The 21,261-nt window shown below is 31.0% G+C and overlaps 3 protein-coding genes across 3 annotated transcripts; all 3 read left to right on the forward strand.

Annotated features, from left to right (window-relative positions):
• The first annotated feature begins 530 nt into the window (after nt 1-530).
• On the forward strand, nt 531-6,070 carry LOC108830614 (protein SOMBRERO). The gene is made up of 3 exons (XM_018604214.2): nt 531-720; nt 4,858-5,129; nt 5,295-6,070. The coding sequence occupies exons 1-3, from the start codon at nt 531-533 to the stop codon at nt 5,868-5,870; spliced, it is 1,038 nt and encodes a 345-aa protein (XP_018459716.1). The 3' UTR covers nt 5,871-6,070.
• A 4,099-nt stretch (nt 6,071-10,169) lies between these two features.
• Nucleotides 10,170-12,142, forward strand: LOC108830624 (putative F-box/FBD/LRR-repeat protein At1g22000). The gene is made up of 3 exons (XM_018604223.2): nt 10,170-11,228; nt 11,308-11,448; nt 11,536-12,142. The coding sequence occupies exons 1-3, from the start codon at nt 10,191-10,193 to the stop codon at nt 11,827-11,829; spliced, it is 1,473 nt and encodes a 490-aa protein (XP_018459725.2). The 5' UTR covers nt 10,170-10,190; the 3' UTR covers nt 11,830-12,142.
• An 873-nt stretch (nt 12,143-13,015) lies between these two features.
• On the forward strand, nt 13,016-15,379 carry LOC108843155 (phosphoglycerate kinase 3, cytosolic). The gene is made up of 5 exons (XM_018616269.2): nt 13,016-13,171; nt 13,267-13,485; nt 14,021-14,677; nt 14,758-14,916; nt 15,004-15,379. Exons 2-5 carry the CDS (start codon nt 13,291-13,293, stop codon nt 15,196-15,198), a joined length of 1,206 nt encoding a protein of 401 aa, XP_018471771.1. The 5' UTR covers nt 13,016-13,171; nt 13,267-13,290; the 3' UTR covers nt 15,199-15,379.
• The last annotated feature ends 5,882 nt before the right edge of the window (nt 15,380-21,261 follow it).

The following is a 21,261-nucleotide window of genomic DNA, read 5'->3' on the forward strand; positions in this document are numbered from 1 at the left end:
ATTTCTTTCATTGTTGTCATCATCATCATTTGCATATACATCTATATATACACACGCACTCACTCACACACCCTCGTATACATATGTGTGTTCTTTTCACTTTAAGCATCTCTTTTATTTTCATTTTCTCTCTCTGATTACTCCTCAAGAACATGACTAACTCTATCATCAAACTCTCTTGGTTAAGAAGAGAGACAGTTCGGTTTTCAACAGTTTCATCTTTCTGTTGGGATATGGAGGTTCTTTTTGTACACACCTATGGAAGAAAGATCCAGCTTTTGTTAGTGGAAAAAGTATTTTGTTATTTATTAATATGTGCATGTATGTTAAACTAGGGTTTTGTTTTTAGATCTATAAACAAACACATAAATAATATTTTGGGTTCTTTCATGGTGACAACTGACAAACCATTCTTTGGTCATTTACTTTTGATTGCCTTGATGTAACTTGGGTTATTAATCATTTGTAATTGATTAGGTAAAAGGAGAAAAAGAAGGCATATTTGATCTGCCTAGAGAAGAGTACGAATAATGGAGATAGGCACGTCGTCCACGGTTGCGGGAGGAGGACAGCTTTCGGTTCCTCCAGGTTTCCGGTTTCATCCAACGGAGGAGGAGCTTCTACATTATTACCTCAAGAAGAAGGTTTCTTATGAACCAATTGATTTAGATGTTATTAGAGAAGTTGATCTCAACAAGCTTGAACCTTGGGAACTTAAAGGTAAGACTTACAATCCACATATAATTAACTCTTTTAGTCCTTAATGACGCAAGTATCAGACCACCTAATAATCCACACACTTAGCTAATCCCCTATATATTATTTTAGGAGCACTCAAAATAAGTAACTTTCACTTGATGTGTGATTTACATGAGTGCCATTTCCTATGTGGCAGCCTCACAATCACTCTCACTCCTATTTTAAAACAACCCTTAGCCTACTAGAATTATTACATATTGTGCCATTGTATATTTTAACCTACAATTAAAGTGACATACTAATTTGTTCAAAAACAGAAAATTATAAACCTTAATCTTCCTAGATGCCCCACGGCCGAATTAATGACAATTAATGATATTTAAGTTTCAGAAAATTAATGGAATATATTAATGGTATTGTTCCTCTGATTTCTCGATCTTCTATTATAAATCGGTTAGTTTCCGAGATTATGATCTTTTTAAAATCAATCTCGGGGTCAATTAGTGCCAAATCCCATGTACATTCTATATTTAACTGTGCATTTAACATTCAATTTATACATACAAAGATGACATATCAATTTATACAACAAAATCGAATGATGGTAATGACTGATATTTTAAATTCGAGTTCTTAATGCAAATACTATAGTTGCCTTCTTCCTCCTATTTGACGATCCCCTTTGTATGTCGATTTTGTTGTGTCAAAACTGTAATTTTTATATGTCAAATACTATAGTTCTTAATGCAATTTTTATTTTATTTTTTCGTACGTTGATAAATGCATAAATTTATTTTAGGAGTAAAAAATGATTATTGATTGAGTCATGATTGTATGATTTACTAAAAATAATCACAATCTTAGTTTCCTAAAATAAAAAAAAATTGTGATTTTAGAATGATTACTTGAAGGCATAGAAATAATTTCGGCATCAATTTTAAATGAAATTAAATCTTTATGAGTGGATTTTTTTGTATAACTAATATTTGCAATATGTTTACAACACAAAAAGCATTCAAGTGATATGAATTGGAGAACAAATAATTTATTATTAATTACATAATATTTTAAAAAATAATGGTGATTTACTAAGATATCACATTAACCCTAAACCGATTTTTTAATTTATATAAATATGTTGTCTTGCTGACATTGTTTTTTATCATGATAAAGTCGATTGAAGAACTTGATTAACATTTACTAAAAATAATCACAATCTTAGTTTCCTAAAATAACAATACGTGATTTTAGAATAATTACTTGAAGACATAACAATAATCTCGGTATCAATTTTAAATGAAATTATATCTTTATGATTCTATTTTTTTTTTAAAACAGCCAACTAATTTCCGTTTAATTTTGGTGATAGTAAAAAGGAAATTAGATTATGTTACCAAATGTATCGGCGTTGAATGAATTTTATTCAAGTGATATGCATTGAGAGGAAATTATTTATTCTTAATTAAATAATATTTTTAAAAATGTTGGTGATTTGCTAAGATATCACATTAACCATAAACCGGTTTTGTTATGTATATAAATATGTTGTCTTGCTGACATTGTTTTTTATCATGATAAGATCGATTGTAGAACTTGACTAACATTGATGGATTTTCTAAAATCATTTTTGAACCCAATAATGTTCCAGAAATCAATGTTTTCAGAAAGAAATAGATCATTTCGTTTTGTGAATTTGGTAAATAAGTGTGTTTAGTTTCGTAATCTGATTCTTTTTTATTTCTCTCTATAGGATTACAAAGTAGGAGTTCTGAAGAATTTTTTCACATCATTTGTAGTTTATCATTTTTTTGTTTCCTTATAGTTTGTTTCTTTCGTATTTTACTTTTTCTATTACCTACGTTTCTTTTAATATTATTATTATTATTATTATGAAAACAGTAATTTTATTGCCTATGTATTGTTTTATCTTAAATTCATAGTAAATCTATATAAGTCTTCGCATACTCTTATTTTATTTTTTCCATAAATTATACTTCATTTACACTTAACCAATAACACAAGCTTTTTTCAAAAAAAAAACTTACAATATATATACCTACACAATTTTGACAGCTATATATATCATTATATCTAATATTTGTGACTAAAACTTTTTGCTTTATAATATATTTATGTTAAAAGTAATAATTTATTTTATCTTAAATTCATAATAAATTTATCTAGGGGGTGTATTCAATTTAACATTTGATGTGATTTGATTTTTAATGGAGTTTTAGATGATTTCAATAAGTTGCAGATATTTGAATGATTTTTGTTAAACTACTCTAGAATATCACCTAAAACCATGGGATTTGAATTCTATTTTTTTTAACTAAGAAACTCCACTCAAACACCCTAAAAATCATCTGAAAACTTTAAAACTCCACAACTTAAAATATTTTCAATAACAGTGAATTTCAGAGTACTTTACGAAATGTCAAGTTCAATAACAGTGGATTTTAAATGAACTTTTAAAATTTATGTTTGAATAACAGTGAATTTGTCATTTTAATACAAATCACCTAAAACTCTCAGTTGAATACACCCCCCTAAGTTTTTGCATACTCTTATTTTACTTTATTTTCCATAAATTGTACTTCATCTACATCTAACAATCACATAAGATTCTTTTTTCAAAAAAAAAAAAACAAATAAGCTTACAATATATATACCTACATAATCTCGACAGCTATCATTATATTTAATATTTATGACAAACTTTTTTTTATAATATGTTTGGGTTAAAAGTAATAATCTCTTTTAATCATTCACTCCGCGTATGGTCTGAAATATTTTTTATATTACAGTAACGTCGTCATTAAGTGTGTTGCTTTTAGAATAACACACTTGCTCATGTATTCCATGATTTATGGAATTCTACAGATGGAGACATTGTATTTTGTGTGTTTACAGTTTTGGAAAATTTATTGAAGAGCAGATAATATATTGTAATTTTTTAGGAACGTATATATATTTTGTAGATGATATTATCTGTTACTTTTGGTAATATTATTTTATATTCTAGAAAAGTCGATTGAAGAATGTTATTAACATTAATGGTTTTTCCAAAATTGTCTTTGATCCCAATGATTCTATAAATCGATGCTTTCGGAATGAGGTAATGCGTTTATTTCACAGATTCACTTAAATAATGTGTTTACTTTCGCCGCTTTATCACTTTTTATGATCGTAATAAGATTGCAAATGGAAAGTTCTGAAGTCACTATTCACTGCAGATGTTTTTATCGATTTTAATTTATTTTGTTTGAGAATTTTTATTCTGAAAGATTTTATTAATCGATTGCTTATGTTTTGTTTTATCTTTACTTCGTAATTGATTTTATATTAGTTTTTGATCATTCTTATGGTTCTTATTGTCTGTCTTCCATTACCTATAGGACAATTAAACTAAAATACAAACAACTTAAAAAAAAGAAACCATGATTGATTTGTTAGTGAAATACGCAGTTTTATCTAAATTTTAATTTTAAAATATGTATCATTTTATCAATGCAATATATCTTTATAATATCTATTAATTCATAATAATAATCTCTTTAAATTTACTCACTCCGCGCAGGGCGCGGGTTATCACCTAGTGACGAATTATTATTCATTGATCAGTATCATTTTTAAAAAATATTGATCAGTCTTATACGTAGCCTATCATAATTAACACCATATATTTCTAATTAATTCTATATATAGCGAGAGATATCAGATAAATAAAATACTTTGTTGTTGTCTCTGCACAAAACTACAAGTTAGATGTCAAAGGACTTATACATAGATTTGGTAATATTGTCTAGGGTTTTGTCTGCGTCTCCATGGAAACATGTATCCACTTATATATGTCTAATAAGTCTTGTCATTTTAAGTTATTTGCCAGTTTTTATGGATCCACGAAGCCGTATACGCGTTTACGAGTTACATATATATCAAGAAAGAGACAAAGTTGTTTATTCACTCATATCTTTTAGATTGGTAACAAAAGACAAAGTGTAATGTCTTGTAGTAATATGACTAGGAATGTTGACATAATAATATTATATAATATACCCTCAAAATAAGCCAATGGTTTTTTTTTTCAATACAATTACGGAATTACTTTTGGTCTTTTCTTACATTTTATAAATAATATTTTTTGTATTTATGTAGAGAAATGTAGAATTGGGTCGGGTCCTCAAAACGAATGGTACTTTTTTAGCCACAAGGACAAGAAATATCCAACTGGGACCCGAACGAACCGAGCCACTGCAGCCGGGTTCTGGAAGGCTACTGGTAGAGACAAATCCATACATCTAAACAGCTCCAAGAAGATTGGACTTCGCAAGACTCTTGTCTTCTACACTGGTCGTGCTCCTCATGGCCATAAGACAGAATGGATCATGCATGAATATCGCCTAGACGATAACGAAAATGAAATCCAGGTATAATAATATATCAAACAAACTCTCTAACTACATGGAAATCTGATTTAGAGATCATATATATTACATTTTATAATTATAGAAATCTTATCTTGCATGTTGTTCAAAAAAAAAAAAAAAAAATCTTATCTTGCATAATGTGAACTAGTTATGTGTAACTTGTAGGAAGATGGGTGGGTTGTATGCAGAGTGTTCAAGAAGAAGAACCACTTCAGAGGATTTCATCAAGAACAAGATCATCATTACATAAGTACCAACAATGATCATGATCACCATTATCATCAGCAGCATCACACTGGATCTAATTCAAACAATCACTCTTCTCTGATCCCACATTCTATGGATCATCATCACATGGGACGACAGGTTCACATGCCACTCCATGAGTTTGCAAACACTTTAAACCACGGGTCGATGCATCTCCCTCAACTCTTTAGCCCTGACTCGGCCCGACCGTTTGTGTCGTCAATCAACACAACAGACATTGAATGCTCACAGAACCTACTGAGGCTGACTTCTAACAACAACTATGGTGGAGACTGGTCGTTTCTGGACAAGCTTCTTACTACGACCAACATGAATCAGCACCAGCAAGTGCAGAACCATCAAGCAAAATGTTTTGGTGGCTCGAGTAACAACGGTAATAACGACCAGGCTGTTACTTTATCATCTCCAGATAATCAAAGGTTCCCGTTTCAGTATCTGGGAAACGATGCTAATCTTCTCAAGTTCCCAAAGTAAACCAATCAAATTTGATTTTGATTTGATCAATCTCATGTTTTTCAATTTTACTCTCTTCTTTAAGCTGTAGAACTTGTCACGTTTCTGTTACTGAACGATGTTATTTTACAATACTATGTTGTTTGCTGATATTTAAAAATACTTAACTATAATTAAGCACAAACTAGGTGTTTTGCCCGCACATGCGGGCTTAATCTTTTTATAGATTCTTATTAATAAAATTACTATTAGTATACAAATTAAGAAAATATATATACTATTTTATGAATCTTTAAGTTTCTTAATCTTTATCTTTTATTTACTGAAAATATTATTTTTGGATAACAACATCAATATTTTGTTATTCTAAAAATGTTGTTATCTTTAACCAGTATTTCATATTAATTTATAAATATTTATCTACTTAAAATACAAATATATAATTTTTAATATAAAATGATGTTATTAAACCAAATTATCGGAATTACCAAAACCTACAAATCTCAGAATAAATCAAAAACCCAAGAATTTTAAACTGAACCCAATTATACATATTATATTGATCAAAATAAATAAAACAATTGATTTATGTATAATTATACTGTGAACTGCCTCTTATAATAACTAAATAAACAGTCAAACATACAAACTATGTTGACAAATAAAACATTAATATATAATGTATAAGATAAGAACATTTTCTATCTAGTGTTATTTTCATTTCTAAATGCTATAGTAGAGAAAAAAAAGCTAGAGTCAATCTATATTTTTTTAATTTAAAATAAAAATTGGTATTTTCCTATAAAATACTATTTCTTTATTATAAAATCATAATTATAAATTTTCAAATGGTCTTTTAACTTTCAAAATTTGATAATTTATAGCTAAAATCAGTTTGGAAATACTGTTTTATATAAAAATATAATTACATTTTCTTTACATAATAGTCTTTAAAACAATTTTTAATTTAAACAAAGTCATAATTCTGTAAAACTCTTGAAAATTTATAAATATGAGGTACTTGTTGTAAATAAAAAATTAATATTTTCAAAATATTATGGAGTTGATTATTTTGAAAATATTTTTTAAAAGATAATTTTCATTCATAATAAAATATTTAGAAAAATACAAACAATAAATATTAACTTTTCTACTTAAATAACAAATAAATTTTATTCTTGTAACTGAATAATATAAATAAAAGTAAAAATATCACGAAAATCACTTTAACAAAAAAAATTATTGTTATTGTTTTATACATCGCTAATAAATTTAATAATTTTAAAAATATCCCATGAGAGATCAAATTTATCAAAATATTAATATTTTTTTATTTTTTATAAAAATGGTTTAAATATTTTAAGTTAATGATAAATCCAATTATTATATGTGTATATATATCAATAATTATAAATCAGAATGGAAAATTAGAATATAACATAAATAAAATAAAAGGAATTTATATTTTTCTTTTTTCAAACACGTTTTCATATAATTTTGAGATAATTTTTATAATATCAATTTGTAGTCAGTTAAATAATAAGAATTATATAATTATTTATTAAATATATCAAACATTAATAAGTTAATTATTTTATTTATAATAACTAATGACAAAAAACAATTAAAACATAATAAATAAGTTAAATTATTAATTAAAGTTATTGAAAATATTGACAAATAAAAAAAAAACAATTATATATTTTAATAAAACTGTTTTAAATATATTAGTTTAATGATAAATCCAATTATTATATGTGTATTTATATTATTAACTATAAAATTAACAATTAAGAAAGAAAAAATGTTGATAAACACAAATAATTACCTGGAATTAATTGTTTTTTTCAAACACCGTTCAAAAAATATATTTTTGAGATAATTTTATAATATTAATTTGCATTCAGTTAAATAATGATTATATAATTATTTATTAAAGATATCAAAACTTTAATAGTTAATTAAATTTTTTTATGAAAATAATGACTCAAATACTAACTAAAAACAATTAAAAACATAGTAAGTAAAATTCTAAAAATTGAATTATTGAAAATATAGATAAAAAAAACTAAAATCATGGAGAACCTGACACGTAAGCTAAATCAATTCATAAATAATAGTATAGATTCGTTGTTGCTTTCGATTTTTTTATTTTTTGTAAAACAAAAAGGAAATATTTATAATGTTTATGAGTTATTTAGATATTAGATGGGGAAAATTTGGAAAAATACACTCACATGAGATTATAATTTGACAACTACACTATTGTTTAAGTTTTTGGAAAAATACACTTATGGTGTGTATAAATTACCAAATTGTCTAATTTTAATATTTTCTAATTCCTAACTTATAATTTTATGTTATATTTAAATTAATCCTTTTACCAAAAAAAAAATCATTAGAGTATCTTAAAATTCTATTATTAAAAAAAAGCTCAAGATAAAGTCTCATCTCCTTTTCAATTACTAAAGTTCTGGGTACGAGACATTGGTTTTTGGTCATCAAAATTCAAAATTTGCAACTTCACTTGGATATTATGGAACAGCAAAAGTCGCAGATCATCTTTAGAAATTTGATGTACCTCAAGCTTGTTCTTTTATTAATATTTGTTTATGTACCCAGACCAATATTAACTTTCCTCAATGAGGACTACATTGCTGCAGTAATATCAGGTAAATCAAGTTGTCGAGTAAAAAATCAGTGTTTCTTACTGTCGTTGGATTATATAATATTCAAAGTCAAACAAATTAATCACATATATGAATAGACATTTAGAACTTGCTAGGTAGACAATGACTTCTAGAAAATTAATATTTTGCAGAACAAATGCAAATAAACATAACTTGTTTATATAAGATTAAGAAAAAAAAAAAATATAAACTTCATGAATCATGATAAAGTCAAACAAATCATAATTTATTTATTTTATAAAATTTTGTTATTGTAAAATGTAAATGATAAAATAACATATTTATTTCAACACACAAATTTATCTTAAACATAAATAATAATAATAGTAGGATCCTTAATTTCAGATTTATTTTTAATTATTGAAATATTTAATCTGAATAAAAAGGTCAATTCACATTTAAAAAAGTGTATTTTTCAAAAAAATAAAATAGAAGGTGTAATTTTCAAATTTCAAACTGTTTGTAGAGTAATTTACAAATTATCCCTATTAGATGTCTAGGGTGTTTATGAATTATAATTCACTATACAAGTAGATGCAACGTTGTTGTATAACTAGTGAATTTGAGTGAATTTCTAAAGCAACAGAAGATTGATTAAGTGTTTGATTCATAACATTCTACTGATTTTTTGGTGTTAGTAGGTATTGCGGTTCCTGTTTGGGTTTCGTGGCTCTTTGATACAAGTAATACTGTAATAGCAAATCAAAGTTTTAGAATTATATTTGGAAACTTTTTATTTCTTTGCAGAACAACTGCAGATGGGTGGGCGTTCGGGTACCCGTTCGGGTTCGGATCGGGTATTTCGGATTTTCGGGTATTTCGATATAGGAGTGTGATACCCGTTCGGGTATTTCTTTATTTCGGGTCGGGTTCGGGTATTTTTAGTTCGGGTTCGGATATTTCGGGTCGGATTTTCGGATATTTAGATTTTGAAAAAAAATATTAAATTTTTTATTTCTCAAGTTTTTTTTGTATTTAGAAAATATAAATTTCACTTAACTGATTTTTTATTTTCTAATAATTGAATGATTAATAAATTTGAAGATAACATTTTGCAAATAAAAGATAATAAATTGATTATTATTTTTAAATTTTGGATGTAACTTTTGTTAATGCATGAAATAAAAATCTTGACATGCATTTTAAGTGAGTTAAAATTCACCTTTTTCCAATTATATGTAAATTATCTAATTTTGAACTATGTGCATAATAAAAATAAACATTTTGAATAAAATTAAAGAAGTAAAATAGGAATATAGACCTAAGTATACATATGTTTGGTTATCTTCGGATATCCATTCGGGTTCGGGTATTACCCGTTCGGGTTCGGATATCCAATCTCTCCTAATTCAATATCCGTTCGAGTATTTTGCTACTTCGGTTCGGTTTCGGTTCGGGTTTTTTCGGTCGGGTTCGGGTACGGGTTCGGGTATCGGGTAAAGTGCCCACCCCTAGCAGATTGATATACCTAGATCATATTTACCTATTAGAATATATTTCCTTTTTACGATTATATTAGCTTTCCTTGTATCAATAGACTTAGGACTTTATGGCTTGTATATAAAGAGACCTTTGAGGTTATGAGTGAATAACACATAACTATTTATCTTAAGCAGATGCAAAAGAAGATCTTGTTGGCGTCAAAAAGAAGATGAGTCCTAATAATCTGATTGACCATGCAATTGATGAAAAACCGGAGTTTAAAGCCAAATATCTAGTTTCAAATAATGCTGAGACAGAAGCAAAGCTAAAGAACTCAGGGAAAAATGTGCAGGTTGATGCTGAAGAAGGGATGATTGATCCATATTGTCAAAGAATATGTGATTTGCCGGACGATATGCTATTGGAGATCTTACTCCACGTCCCGACCAAAAATGCAGTAACCACTGAGATCTTGTCTAAACGATGGCGTCATGTCTGGAAGATGCTGGACAAACTCGACTTCAAAGACGACCAAGGCAGCGAGAGCTTTGGGCGGTTTATTGACAAGTCACTGCAACTCCATGAGGCACCAAAACTAGCAAGTCTTGTTGTCGAACTGGGTCCAACTACGTGTCCTGTTGACGTGGACGTCAAAAAGTGGGTTGACAAGGCAGTTAAACACGGTGTGAGAGAGTTAGATTTCAAGCTTCTTTGGACGCCAGGAAAGCCCACAAGCCTCTCTGAGAGCCTTTACACATGCGACACACTCGTGTCTTTAACTCTATCAGACCAGATCCTCGTAGACGTTTCTTTCCCAGCTACCATGCCGTCTCTCTTGAACCTATCTCTTTTGTACGTGGAGTACAAAGACGAAGACTCTGTTGCTAGGCTTTTATCAAGTTGCCCTCTTCTCTTCAAACTGGTGGTTGCACGACTTGATGAGGACAGCTTAACAAACTTCACCGTGAAAGTGCCTTCATTGAAAAGATTAATTTATAAGACTAGATTTCACAATGAAGAGGAGGTTGAAGAGGAGGAGGAGGAGGAGGAGGAGGAGGAGGAATATTACATAAAGACGTTGGTGATAGATTGCCCTGCATTAACACAATTAAGATTATTTGACAATAGGGCAGACTATTGTAGTTTGACAGAGAATATGTTTTGCCTTGATGAGGTATTCATCCCATATGTTCCTAACCCTGATGAAAAGTTTCTGACATGTCTTTCTTCTACCACACGTCTGTACTTGGATTTCTCCTTATCAATGGTAGGTTTTTTTCACATATGTGATTCTCATCTATTCCTTTTGCTTTTTTCAAACTAATCTTATTTTGTTTTTATTGCAGGTTACGTGTAATACCGCCTTTAAGTTCTCTCGGCTCATAGAATTATACTTTCTCATACAAGATCCAGTAGATTGGATGGAACCATTTATTTGTTTGCTTCAAAACTCTCCTAAACTGAAAGCTCTTTCTATCGTCACCGCTGTAAGTGTCTTAAAAAATACACACACCCTTCTAGTTTTGATGAATTTTAAATATTAAAAAAGTGTAACTATAATGGTATATTATCAGGGATGTCGTCCATTTTCGTGTTACTGGAACCAGCCGAGTACTACTCCCAGATGCTTATCGTTTCAGCTAGAGACTTTTAAGTGGATAGATTATGGAGGAAAAGAAGACGAGAAACAACTAGTGACATACATTCTGGCTAACTCAAACTGCCTAAAGACGGTGGACATCCAGCTCATACCAACTTGCAATCTTGAAGAGTGTCGAAAGGAGTTAGAATCTATTCCTAGGATTTCACCATCATCTCGGCTTCTTTATTCCCTTGAGATGCCTGAAGAATTTAGCTGGACGGTTTAGAATTAGATAATTTTTTGAATGATCTTTTTTTCTTTGAAGAAGAATATTAAATTTATTCACTAAAAAAAAAACTTCTTACAATATGTGTAACACGTGATTTAGCACTTTTGAAATATAGAAATTAGCGAAAAGGAAGAAAACAGAGGACATCTCTGCAAACCAACTGCAGAGCTTCTTCTGCCAAACCAGGCCGCCATGGCCTTATCAAATCGATGACCCCCATCTCCAGTGAGTGACGATATTTTTATTTCAAACCACTTTATCATGCTGAAGTCTGATGCGCTTCACCATCTCACCTTGTTTTTTTCTTTTAGAATGATCATATATATAGTACAACTACTGGTCAATGGTGTTTCCCTTTGCTTATCACACTCTGTTCTCTTGTCTAGAGTAGCAGTAGTTCACTAAAGGCTGTAGCCATTGTTAAAAGATTGGTGATATACGATGAGTAGTTTCAGTCTCTACAATGTAGCCCCCAACTTCCACTAGTATTTTATTATAAGTTTACAACTTTTAACTAGAGGCAAGAAAAAGGAGGGATTTACCTTTTTTGGATTTTTTTTGTCCTCTAATATTTATTAAAAGGTCTAAACCCAAAAAGCCGAAGCCCAAAGTTTACAAACATATAAAATCCAAACAAAGGTAAACTAAGAAACACTAGCATTTGTGCCGCAAACCGAAAAGTCCAAAAAACAGAAATCCTAGAAAAAAACACAGTTCGAACCACGCGTTTATACTTCAGCCACAGCAGGATATGTGTTGCAACCTCAACAACGAAGAGCTCCACGTCGCATGGCCACCGCTTTTCACCGCCACGAATCAACACCACACTGGAGATAACAAACCCCGTTTTACCTTTTTTGATGAAAAACGATGGGTTTTATTTATGGCGAAAAATGGATAATACAAATCCAAAGCTGGAAAGTTACGAGATAATCTTCTGTTGAAATCATGATATCTCTGTATAATTTAAAATATATATAAAATTTTTTGAAAAATAAAATAAAATCAATTAATTATAAATAATAATTTTTTATATAAATATCAAATCTCTCCCAGCCCAGCCCATTAATATATCGGCCCGGTAAGATATCTAATTAAAATATCTCGGCCCAATCTTACTATTTCTTTTGTAGCTTCATGAGTCATGACGACAAGGAAGCGGCGTGAAACCCAAGGGGGAGATAGTGGTAAAAACGTAATAAATAATAACATACTCGTCACGGGGCCCCACCATTGCCTTGGGGTGTTCTCCAAGCTGCTTTTATATATATACGTGTCGGCTCGTCTTCCATTTTTTTTTATATCACAGTTCCGATCGTCTCTCTTTACATCCACTCATGTGAGTATATTCTCTACCTTCTACCCTTTAGATTCGTTTCTAGATCTGTTTGATTTCTCCGTCAGTTCTCATATTCGTTGGTGTGAATCTTGCAGTGTTATCTCTTTTGCTCATCTACCATGGCGACGAAGAGAAGCGTTGGAACATTGAAGGAAGCGGATCTGAAGGGAAAGAGCGTGTTCGTGAGAGTCGATCTCAACGTTCCTTTGGACGATAACTCCAACATCACCGATGACACCAGGATTCGCGCCGCTGTTCCTACCATCAAGTACTTGATGGGGAACGGATCTAGGGTTGTTCTCTGCAGTCACTTGGTATGATGTCTCTTCTCGTTTTTGTTTCTGATCCGATCGCGTTTATTTAGCTCGTTTGGTTTTTATTACGGAGCTTCGCTGTTTGGTCTGGTGCTTTGTCTGAATCATTTGTGTAAGTTTGGTCGTTCTCCTTGAAACATTGATTATTCAGTTATGTTATGGCTGTAGTAGTGGGGGTATTACTTCCGTTAAGGTCACCTCATATACTAGTTTATACGTTTTGGAACATTGATATTCAGTTATGTTATGTCTTGTCTGAACAATTTATATAAGTTTGTTCGTTGTCCTTGCAAATTGAGTTTGTTATATGGTCAGCTAACATATGCAGATGACTCCACTTTTCTTACCTGATATAGTTTATGCTTCGTGTTAACCATTTCTATAAGTATGGTCGCTCTTGTAACATTGATAATCAGTCATGTTATATCTTGTAACGTTCATGAATATCTTGATTTCAACCTTTTTTTTTGTAGTAACGTTCATGAATATCTTGATTTCAACTTTTTTTTTTCTGATCTAAGTTACATGTTTTCAGGGTCGCCCAAAAGGTGTTACCCCTAAATTCAGCTTAAAGCCTCTCGTACCAAGATTGTCTGAGCTTCTTGGTGTTGAGGTCGTGATGGCGAACGACTCAATAGGCGAGGAAGTCCAGAAACTTGTCGCGGGACTACCCGAAGGCGGCGTCCTCCTCCTGGAGAACGTGAGGTTCTACAAGGAAGAAGAGAAGAACGACCCCGAGTTCGCCAAAAAGCTCGCCGCCCTCGCCGACGTCTACGTCAACGACGCTTTCGGCACTGCTCACAGAGCCCACGCTTCCACCGAGGGAGTCGCCAAGTACCTGAAGCCTTCCGTCGCCGGTTTCCTCATGCAGAAGGAGCTCGATTACCTCGTCGGAGCTGTGGCCAACCCCAAGAAGCCTTTTGCAGCCATCGTCGGAGGCTCGAAGGTTTCGACCAAGATCGGTGTCATCGAGTCGCTCTTGTCCACCGTTGACATATTGTTGCTCGGTGGAGGTATGATCTTCACTTTCTACAAGGCGCAGGGACACTCGGTGGGATCTTCACTTGTGGAAGAGGACAAGCTTAATTTGGCTAAGTCGCTTATGGAGAAGGCTAAAGCCAAAGGTGTCTCTCTCTTGCTCCCAACCGATGTTGTTATTGCTGACAAGTTCGCTCCAGATGCTAACAGCAAGGTAAAAAAAAAACATTTCAGTGTCTGGTCTGATCTGGTGTTCTGTTTTTAAATCTGACACACTTGTGAACTCTTTTGCAGACAGTGGCCGCCACGGCAATCCCAGATGGCTGGATGGGACTTGATATTGGTCCAGATTCCATCAAGACATTCAGTGATGCTCTGGACACAACCAAAACCATCATCTGGAATGGTCCCATGGGTGTTTTTGAATTCGAAAAGTTTGCAGCTGGAACCGAGGTAAGTTCATCTTATTACACCAACACCTTATCACCTTACATAAAACCTAACTAAACCTGATGTTTTGTCATGTTCCACAACCACCAGGCCGTGGCTAAGCAGCTAGCGGAGCTGAGCGGAAAGGGAGTGACGACAATCATAGGAGGAGGTGACTCTGTGGCTGCGGTTGAGAAGGTTGGTTTGGCTGACAAGATGAGCCACATCTCTACCGGAGGAGGTGCGAGTCTGGAGCTTCTAGAGGGGAAGCCACTTCCAGGAGTCCTCGCTCTCGACGACGCCTGAATTTCATCTCTCTTGTGATATATGATAATAATGTTTACAGAGTCTTGTCTGGTTTTCTTTATGACCAGATGAACAAAAGCTATTACTATTGTCATGCTTGAGTTTTTTCTGTTTACGTCTCTCTTTTTGGAGTTTTTGTTTGGAACCTTTTTTTAATAAAAGAGAGATGAAACTTTGATTAGTTAACAGTTTATTTCAAATGCTTACTGTAAACTCTTGTTTATAGCATCTCTAATACCTTATCTAACTAGGTGAATGTACTAAAAGAGATTATAAATTCTAATCTATAAATACTGAAAAGATAAAAGAAAAATGGCATATTATACATAGTTTAGGTTAGCAGAAATAATGTTTGATATACATATTAATGCAAAGAAAAATAATTTGGGATTGTATTTTTACTGAAGTTTTCAATAAATTTTTTTATTGGAATATTCGAGTAACGATAATATTATTATAATTGACAAAAAATAATTATATTATTATCGAAGTTGTATCGTTATATTTTATTAAAATTATACAGGCCCCGGAATATATAAAAATAGTAAAAGAACAAAAATAAATTGAAGTAAATAATATTAGGTTGGAAATAAAAAAAAAGAAATAAATAATATGAATTTTGAAATTTAGTGGGTTGAGTAGACTCATATTTGTAAAAGAGACTCATTACTGAATATTAATATCTATTATGACTTAAAATACATATGATTTTTTTTAATTTAATTTTTTATTTTTAAAAGTGAGTTTTTACTAAAAAAGTGTAGAGAAAACACGATATAAGGGGTTACATTTCGGTATTAAAATGATATTCTCCTTAAACTTTATCAGAAAAAATATATTGATTTCCATGTTTTTTAATGTCTATCATTATTTATGTTAATTTCGTAATAAAAAAATTACATGACAAAAATTAAGGGTTTGCAAGTAGAAGTAAAATAGCAGAAATGTAACTAAATTATTTTTTAAACTGCTTCTCTTTTAATAATAAGAGGATAATAAGAAGTAACAACTGTGCCGAACTTGTAAAGGTAAACACTTTCACTTCCATGTCTTAAGCTAGATTTCCATATGCAGCACATTTAATTTCTAAGAACCTGTTATTATTTGAATATAGTCAAGTATTTAGTATGTTCCTTTATAACTTTAAAAAGTTAACAAAAAATGAGAACATATCGTATAATGATTTAAGAAAACTCCATTCTCTGTTGTTCAATTAGTTCAATATCTCTAACACCTACCAAAGCCCCGTAGAGGTCTTACCACAATTTACAAACATTGTAACATCAGTTTAAAATAAAAAAATATAAACAAAAGTCTAGTGAGCAGACTTAGCTATTCGAATTATGTATAGTAATAGAGAAGACTAACTTAACATACTGATAGAGAACTTAGGAGGAACTAAACCACGTAGGATGTCAGGAAAGTTTGAAAAAACAACAAAAGGCAACATCAAACGGCAATATGTGCTTCGTTCAAACAACAGTCCACGTAGAATGTTAGGAAAGTAGCTGTCGCCTTTTGGGTCTTTTTTTTAGGTTGCCAACGTTTATAGGTTTCTGGTAGTTTGTGCTTCTTATTGGCTGAGATCAAAGTGTTTATATGGTACTCCTAAGCCGTGATGCAAAAGCTAAATATAAAAATGAGAAAATTTCGGCTTAAATGATTCATTATTCACTCTTGCATTATAGGAAACTTTCATTTAGTCAATAATAATATCTATGGAGGATGCAATTAGATCGTTACGATACATCCCACATTTACTTTAGCTCATGAATAAAAATGAACAAAACTTAGGTTCACCCCCTAGGGTGAACCTTTACATTCATTCATCAACAAGATTTAGTTATTTAAGATTTGATATCTTTCAAAAAAGGAAACTAAATAATAAGAATTTAGTGAAATAAAATTATGTTTTTAGATAAATAAAAAATAGTAGTAATTATAGAAAAAAGTTTTTTTGTTTAATATTAATAAATTTGTCGATAAATAATAAACCCTAAACCCTAAATTTTAAATACTAAACCCTAGACCCTCGGGGAAAACCTGAACCCATGGGGAAAGCCTGAACCCTTGGGGAAAGCCTGAACCCTTGGGAAAAGCCTGAACCCTTGGACAAATCCTATACCCTAAACCCATAAATTTAAACCAAACCCTAAATCATAAACTAAATCCTAAACCTTAAAACCCTAAATCATGACCTCTAATAGTAAACTCGAAATCCTAAATTTCAAAATGATTTATGGTTTAGGATTAAGGATTTAGGATTTAATATTAGTCCAGGAGTTTAGGGTTTAGGGTTTCGTGTTTAGAATTTAGGGTTTAATATTATGGTTTAGGATTTAGTGTTTAGGATTTAGTTTATGATTTAGGGTTTGGTTTAAATTTAAGGGTTTAGGATATAAGATTTGCCCAAGGGTTGAGGCTTTTCCCAAGGGTTTAGGGTTTAGTATTTATAATTTAGGGTTTAGGGTTTAGTATTTGTCGACAGATTTATCAATATTAAATAATTTTTTTTTAATAATTACTACTATTTTTATTTATCTAAAAACATAATTTTATTTCATTAAATTCTTATTATTTAGTTTCTTTTTTAAAAGATATCAAATCTTAAATAACTAAATCATATTGGTGGGTGAATCTAGATTCACCCTAGGGGGTGAACCTAAGTTTTGTTCAATAAAAATAGATGAAATGGGAACCAAGTTTTGTCCTTATTGTTGACTTTCTTTTTACTGTGAAACTAACGAATCCCCTATAATGCGTGATCATTATTGTTCCTTTTGCATTCCTTTTATTTAAATTTTTGAATATTTCAAATTAAAAGAAAATTAATTACATATCGGGTCAAGTATGTAACCAATTCTTTCATTTATACAGGTTCCCTTTTTTTCCCTTTCATATACGAATCATATGTATATCATATCCCGTAGATCATGGATGACTGTCCTCCGATCCGTATTAATTTAGTGGGGATCTCAATACGTTATACCATATCAATTATCTAAAGTTACGGAAATTGAATGATTGAACTAAAAATTCCTGGCTGATATTCGAAATCCGAAAATATGTGGTCTGTTCATGTATGATCAATTACCCCAACGCAAAACCTTATGATATCAATAAATACACATATTCAAAAAAAAAACAATTCTGTTAAAATACGGTAATACAGTATGTTTAAAATAAGTATTTATATCACGGATCTGTCTTAGAAATCCGTATATTCTTAGAGATCTCCTTGTATTACGATAATAATCATGATATAAAATAAAGTTGGACTATATTCAAATTTGATATTATAAATGATATTGTATTTTGATGTATAACTCGTATTAAAAAACATATTGGAAATTTTTGAATTATGCTAATGTAGATGGTAATAAGAAAATTATATCAGTTTGACAAAAAAAAAAAATTATATCAATTTTTTTTTCCCATACGATGAGTGCAAATGACAACTTCATCTTTACAGAATTGGATTCAAATCTGTGTATGGGAAGGAGATGACAATATATTGATAAATGGGGAAAAATATAAAAGGGAGATCGAGATAAGGAAACATATAGAAAACTATGGTATAATATTATATGAGGAATAAATAAGGCCTTGCATGCGAGTGGCAATTCGCGTAATTTCCTAGAGTTAGCGATGGTTTTTTTAACATTTGCCTGAGAAGACATACCTGCTTGCCACGTATCCAATAATGGCATTTCTGTTAATATTTTACCTTTTAAGGTTTTTTTTCAAAATTGTTTCTATTTTAATAGTAAGGGGATAAAATTTAATTGTTAAACCATTTTTGCTTAGGTATGATAAATATATGGTACTATGATATTTAAATGGGTAAATGATTCAAAAATAAGTTTGGAGTACATATTGTTTTAGCTAATAATCAATAAACAACAATCCAAAAAAATCAAGTCTATGCATTTACCGAAATAATATAACTGCTAATCAAAAATAGTAAAATAACAAAGAGTAACCAACAGCTGCATATAATATTCTTAAAAGTAAATATAAAACAAATAAGGAAAGCTACTTGTTGCTTAATTTGAAAAAAAAAATCGACTTAGAAAGGTAAAGCAGGTCAGTATTTTTTTACCGACTTAGAAAGGTAAAGCTGTGAGGCTTCTCAGACACTTCATTCGACAATGAAAGGCTAGAGTTCGAATCAACCATAGTTAATTTCAAATCATCTTTCGGTAGCCTGCATTAGTTACTAAAAATGCTCAGAGTTCTCAAACTTCATAAAAAACCACAATCAAATCAGATTTTGGTAACTTACAGATGAAAAATCAACCATAGTTAATTGCAAGATCCTTAGTCTTTCGTTGATCTTGGATTCTTAGTCTTTCGCCGAAAACCTGTTATTTAGAAATGTGAAGCTCAAAGTAATATACTTAAAAGTTAAAAAAAAACTGTGAATTAAAAAAACCTGTGAATTCGAAAGATAAAGCTCCACTACGATTCATGTCTCTCGCTTGAAAATGCTACGGTTAAAATCCTGAAAACCATTAGACGGATATGTTTCAGACAATAAAAAGGAGCAACATGTAAACGAATTATAAGGCAATAAAAGTAAATGGAAACCTTATATAATCACACTTACATTTGTTCTACACGACTTGTTTTGTTCGGAATGACCACTATCATATATATAGGTTTATATCTTGGACACGAAGTTTTTTTTCCGATGCAATTAATATCCGATATTTTTGACTCATAATTGTCAATCCTAGAATGATAGCATAATTACCTATTTTGAAAATGAATGAATGATAAAAGGAATGATTGTTTAATTATTATGGACGGATCATAAATGACAATCATAGTAGTTACCAAAATCGACACCAAATTAAAGTCGCTCAAGAAAGGTTGCTATATATGTACACACGAAACTAAACACAATAAATTAAAGGCATTTAATTAATACACGAAATTAAATGCAGTAAATTAAGGTTGCTATAAACGGATGCATCAGAAATTGAATGCGAATAAATTAGTTATGTTCGACGATGAGAGTATATTATATAAGTCGATTATTCACATGTATCACAATGGCATTCATATGTAATTATTCTAGTGAATTGATGGTGAGTATATAAATGGGCTGAAAATGAATATGGTGCCGACACATCAGCATGGCACACCCGTAAATAACTTACAAACTAAAAGTTACTCTTTAAAAATGCTTCTTGATTAATAAGAAGGGGATTTTTAAATAGAGTTTTTATCAAAATTGATTTACATGATTCAAATCGGGTTAAGTTGTTTTTCGGCTAAATAATAATTTTATTAACTTGAAATTTGTCAGTCACAGAATACAATGATGGTGTAACCATATAGGAGGATACATAAAATCGTTAAAAAATAATCCATTAGGAGGACCATTTTTTGCTAATACATTATTATTGTATATACGGCGAACTAAGTTGAACATACTTTCTGTGAATTTGTTTGACGAGTACTTGATATCATTGATTAGGTATTCATTGTTGTACACTGATTTGTTATGCAATGACTTTAAATCTCTTTTGAAATAAAGACTAAACATGTCTGAGTCTCTGGTTTGGTTCCAAAATGGGTGAGTGTCCTATTTAAACACAGCTTGTGCCTACAAGATCTAGTGCAGTTTCATGAATCCCTGGTGAGAGACAAAAGAGCCCACTAATCAATCATTAGTTGGTTAGTTCAAATCAGAAAAGAAATATTGTCTGGTTAATGAATGTTTGTTCCCTCATTGTGGATCAGATGTTGCTTGGATCTGGTGTTGAAGCTTGGTCCATTTATAGAAAAAAGGTCAGGTTTGTGAAAAGTTTCCTGAAGTTGACATCAACAGACAGGGCCTTTCTGAAACTCCCGGCCCAGATCCGTCTGACGTGGCATCACCAAGAGGTTGAGTATCTCTCTCAACCCGAAAACGACAAGAGAAGTTCAAATTGAGGCCGAGGCCCAAGCGCATTATGATACGCTAACAAATTCACAACCGTTGATTTATTGCATTAATTAGTAAATGAGACTTTATAGGTGGGACCACACCAGATTCGCAACCTATCAAAATCA

The sequence above is a fragment of the Raphanus sativus genome, chromosome 2, assembly GCF_000801105.2.
Source record: "Raphanus sativus cultivar WK10039 chromosome 2, ASM80110v3, whole genome shotgun sequence".
Classification (NCBI taxonomy): Eukaryota; Viridiplantae; Streptophyta; class Magnoliopsida; order Brassicales; family Brassicaceae; genus Raphanus; species Raphanus sativus.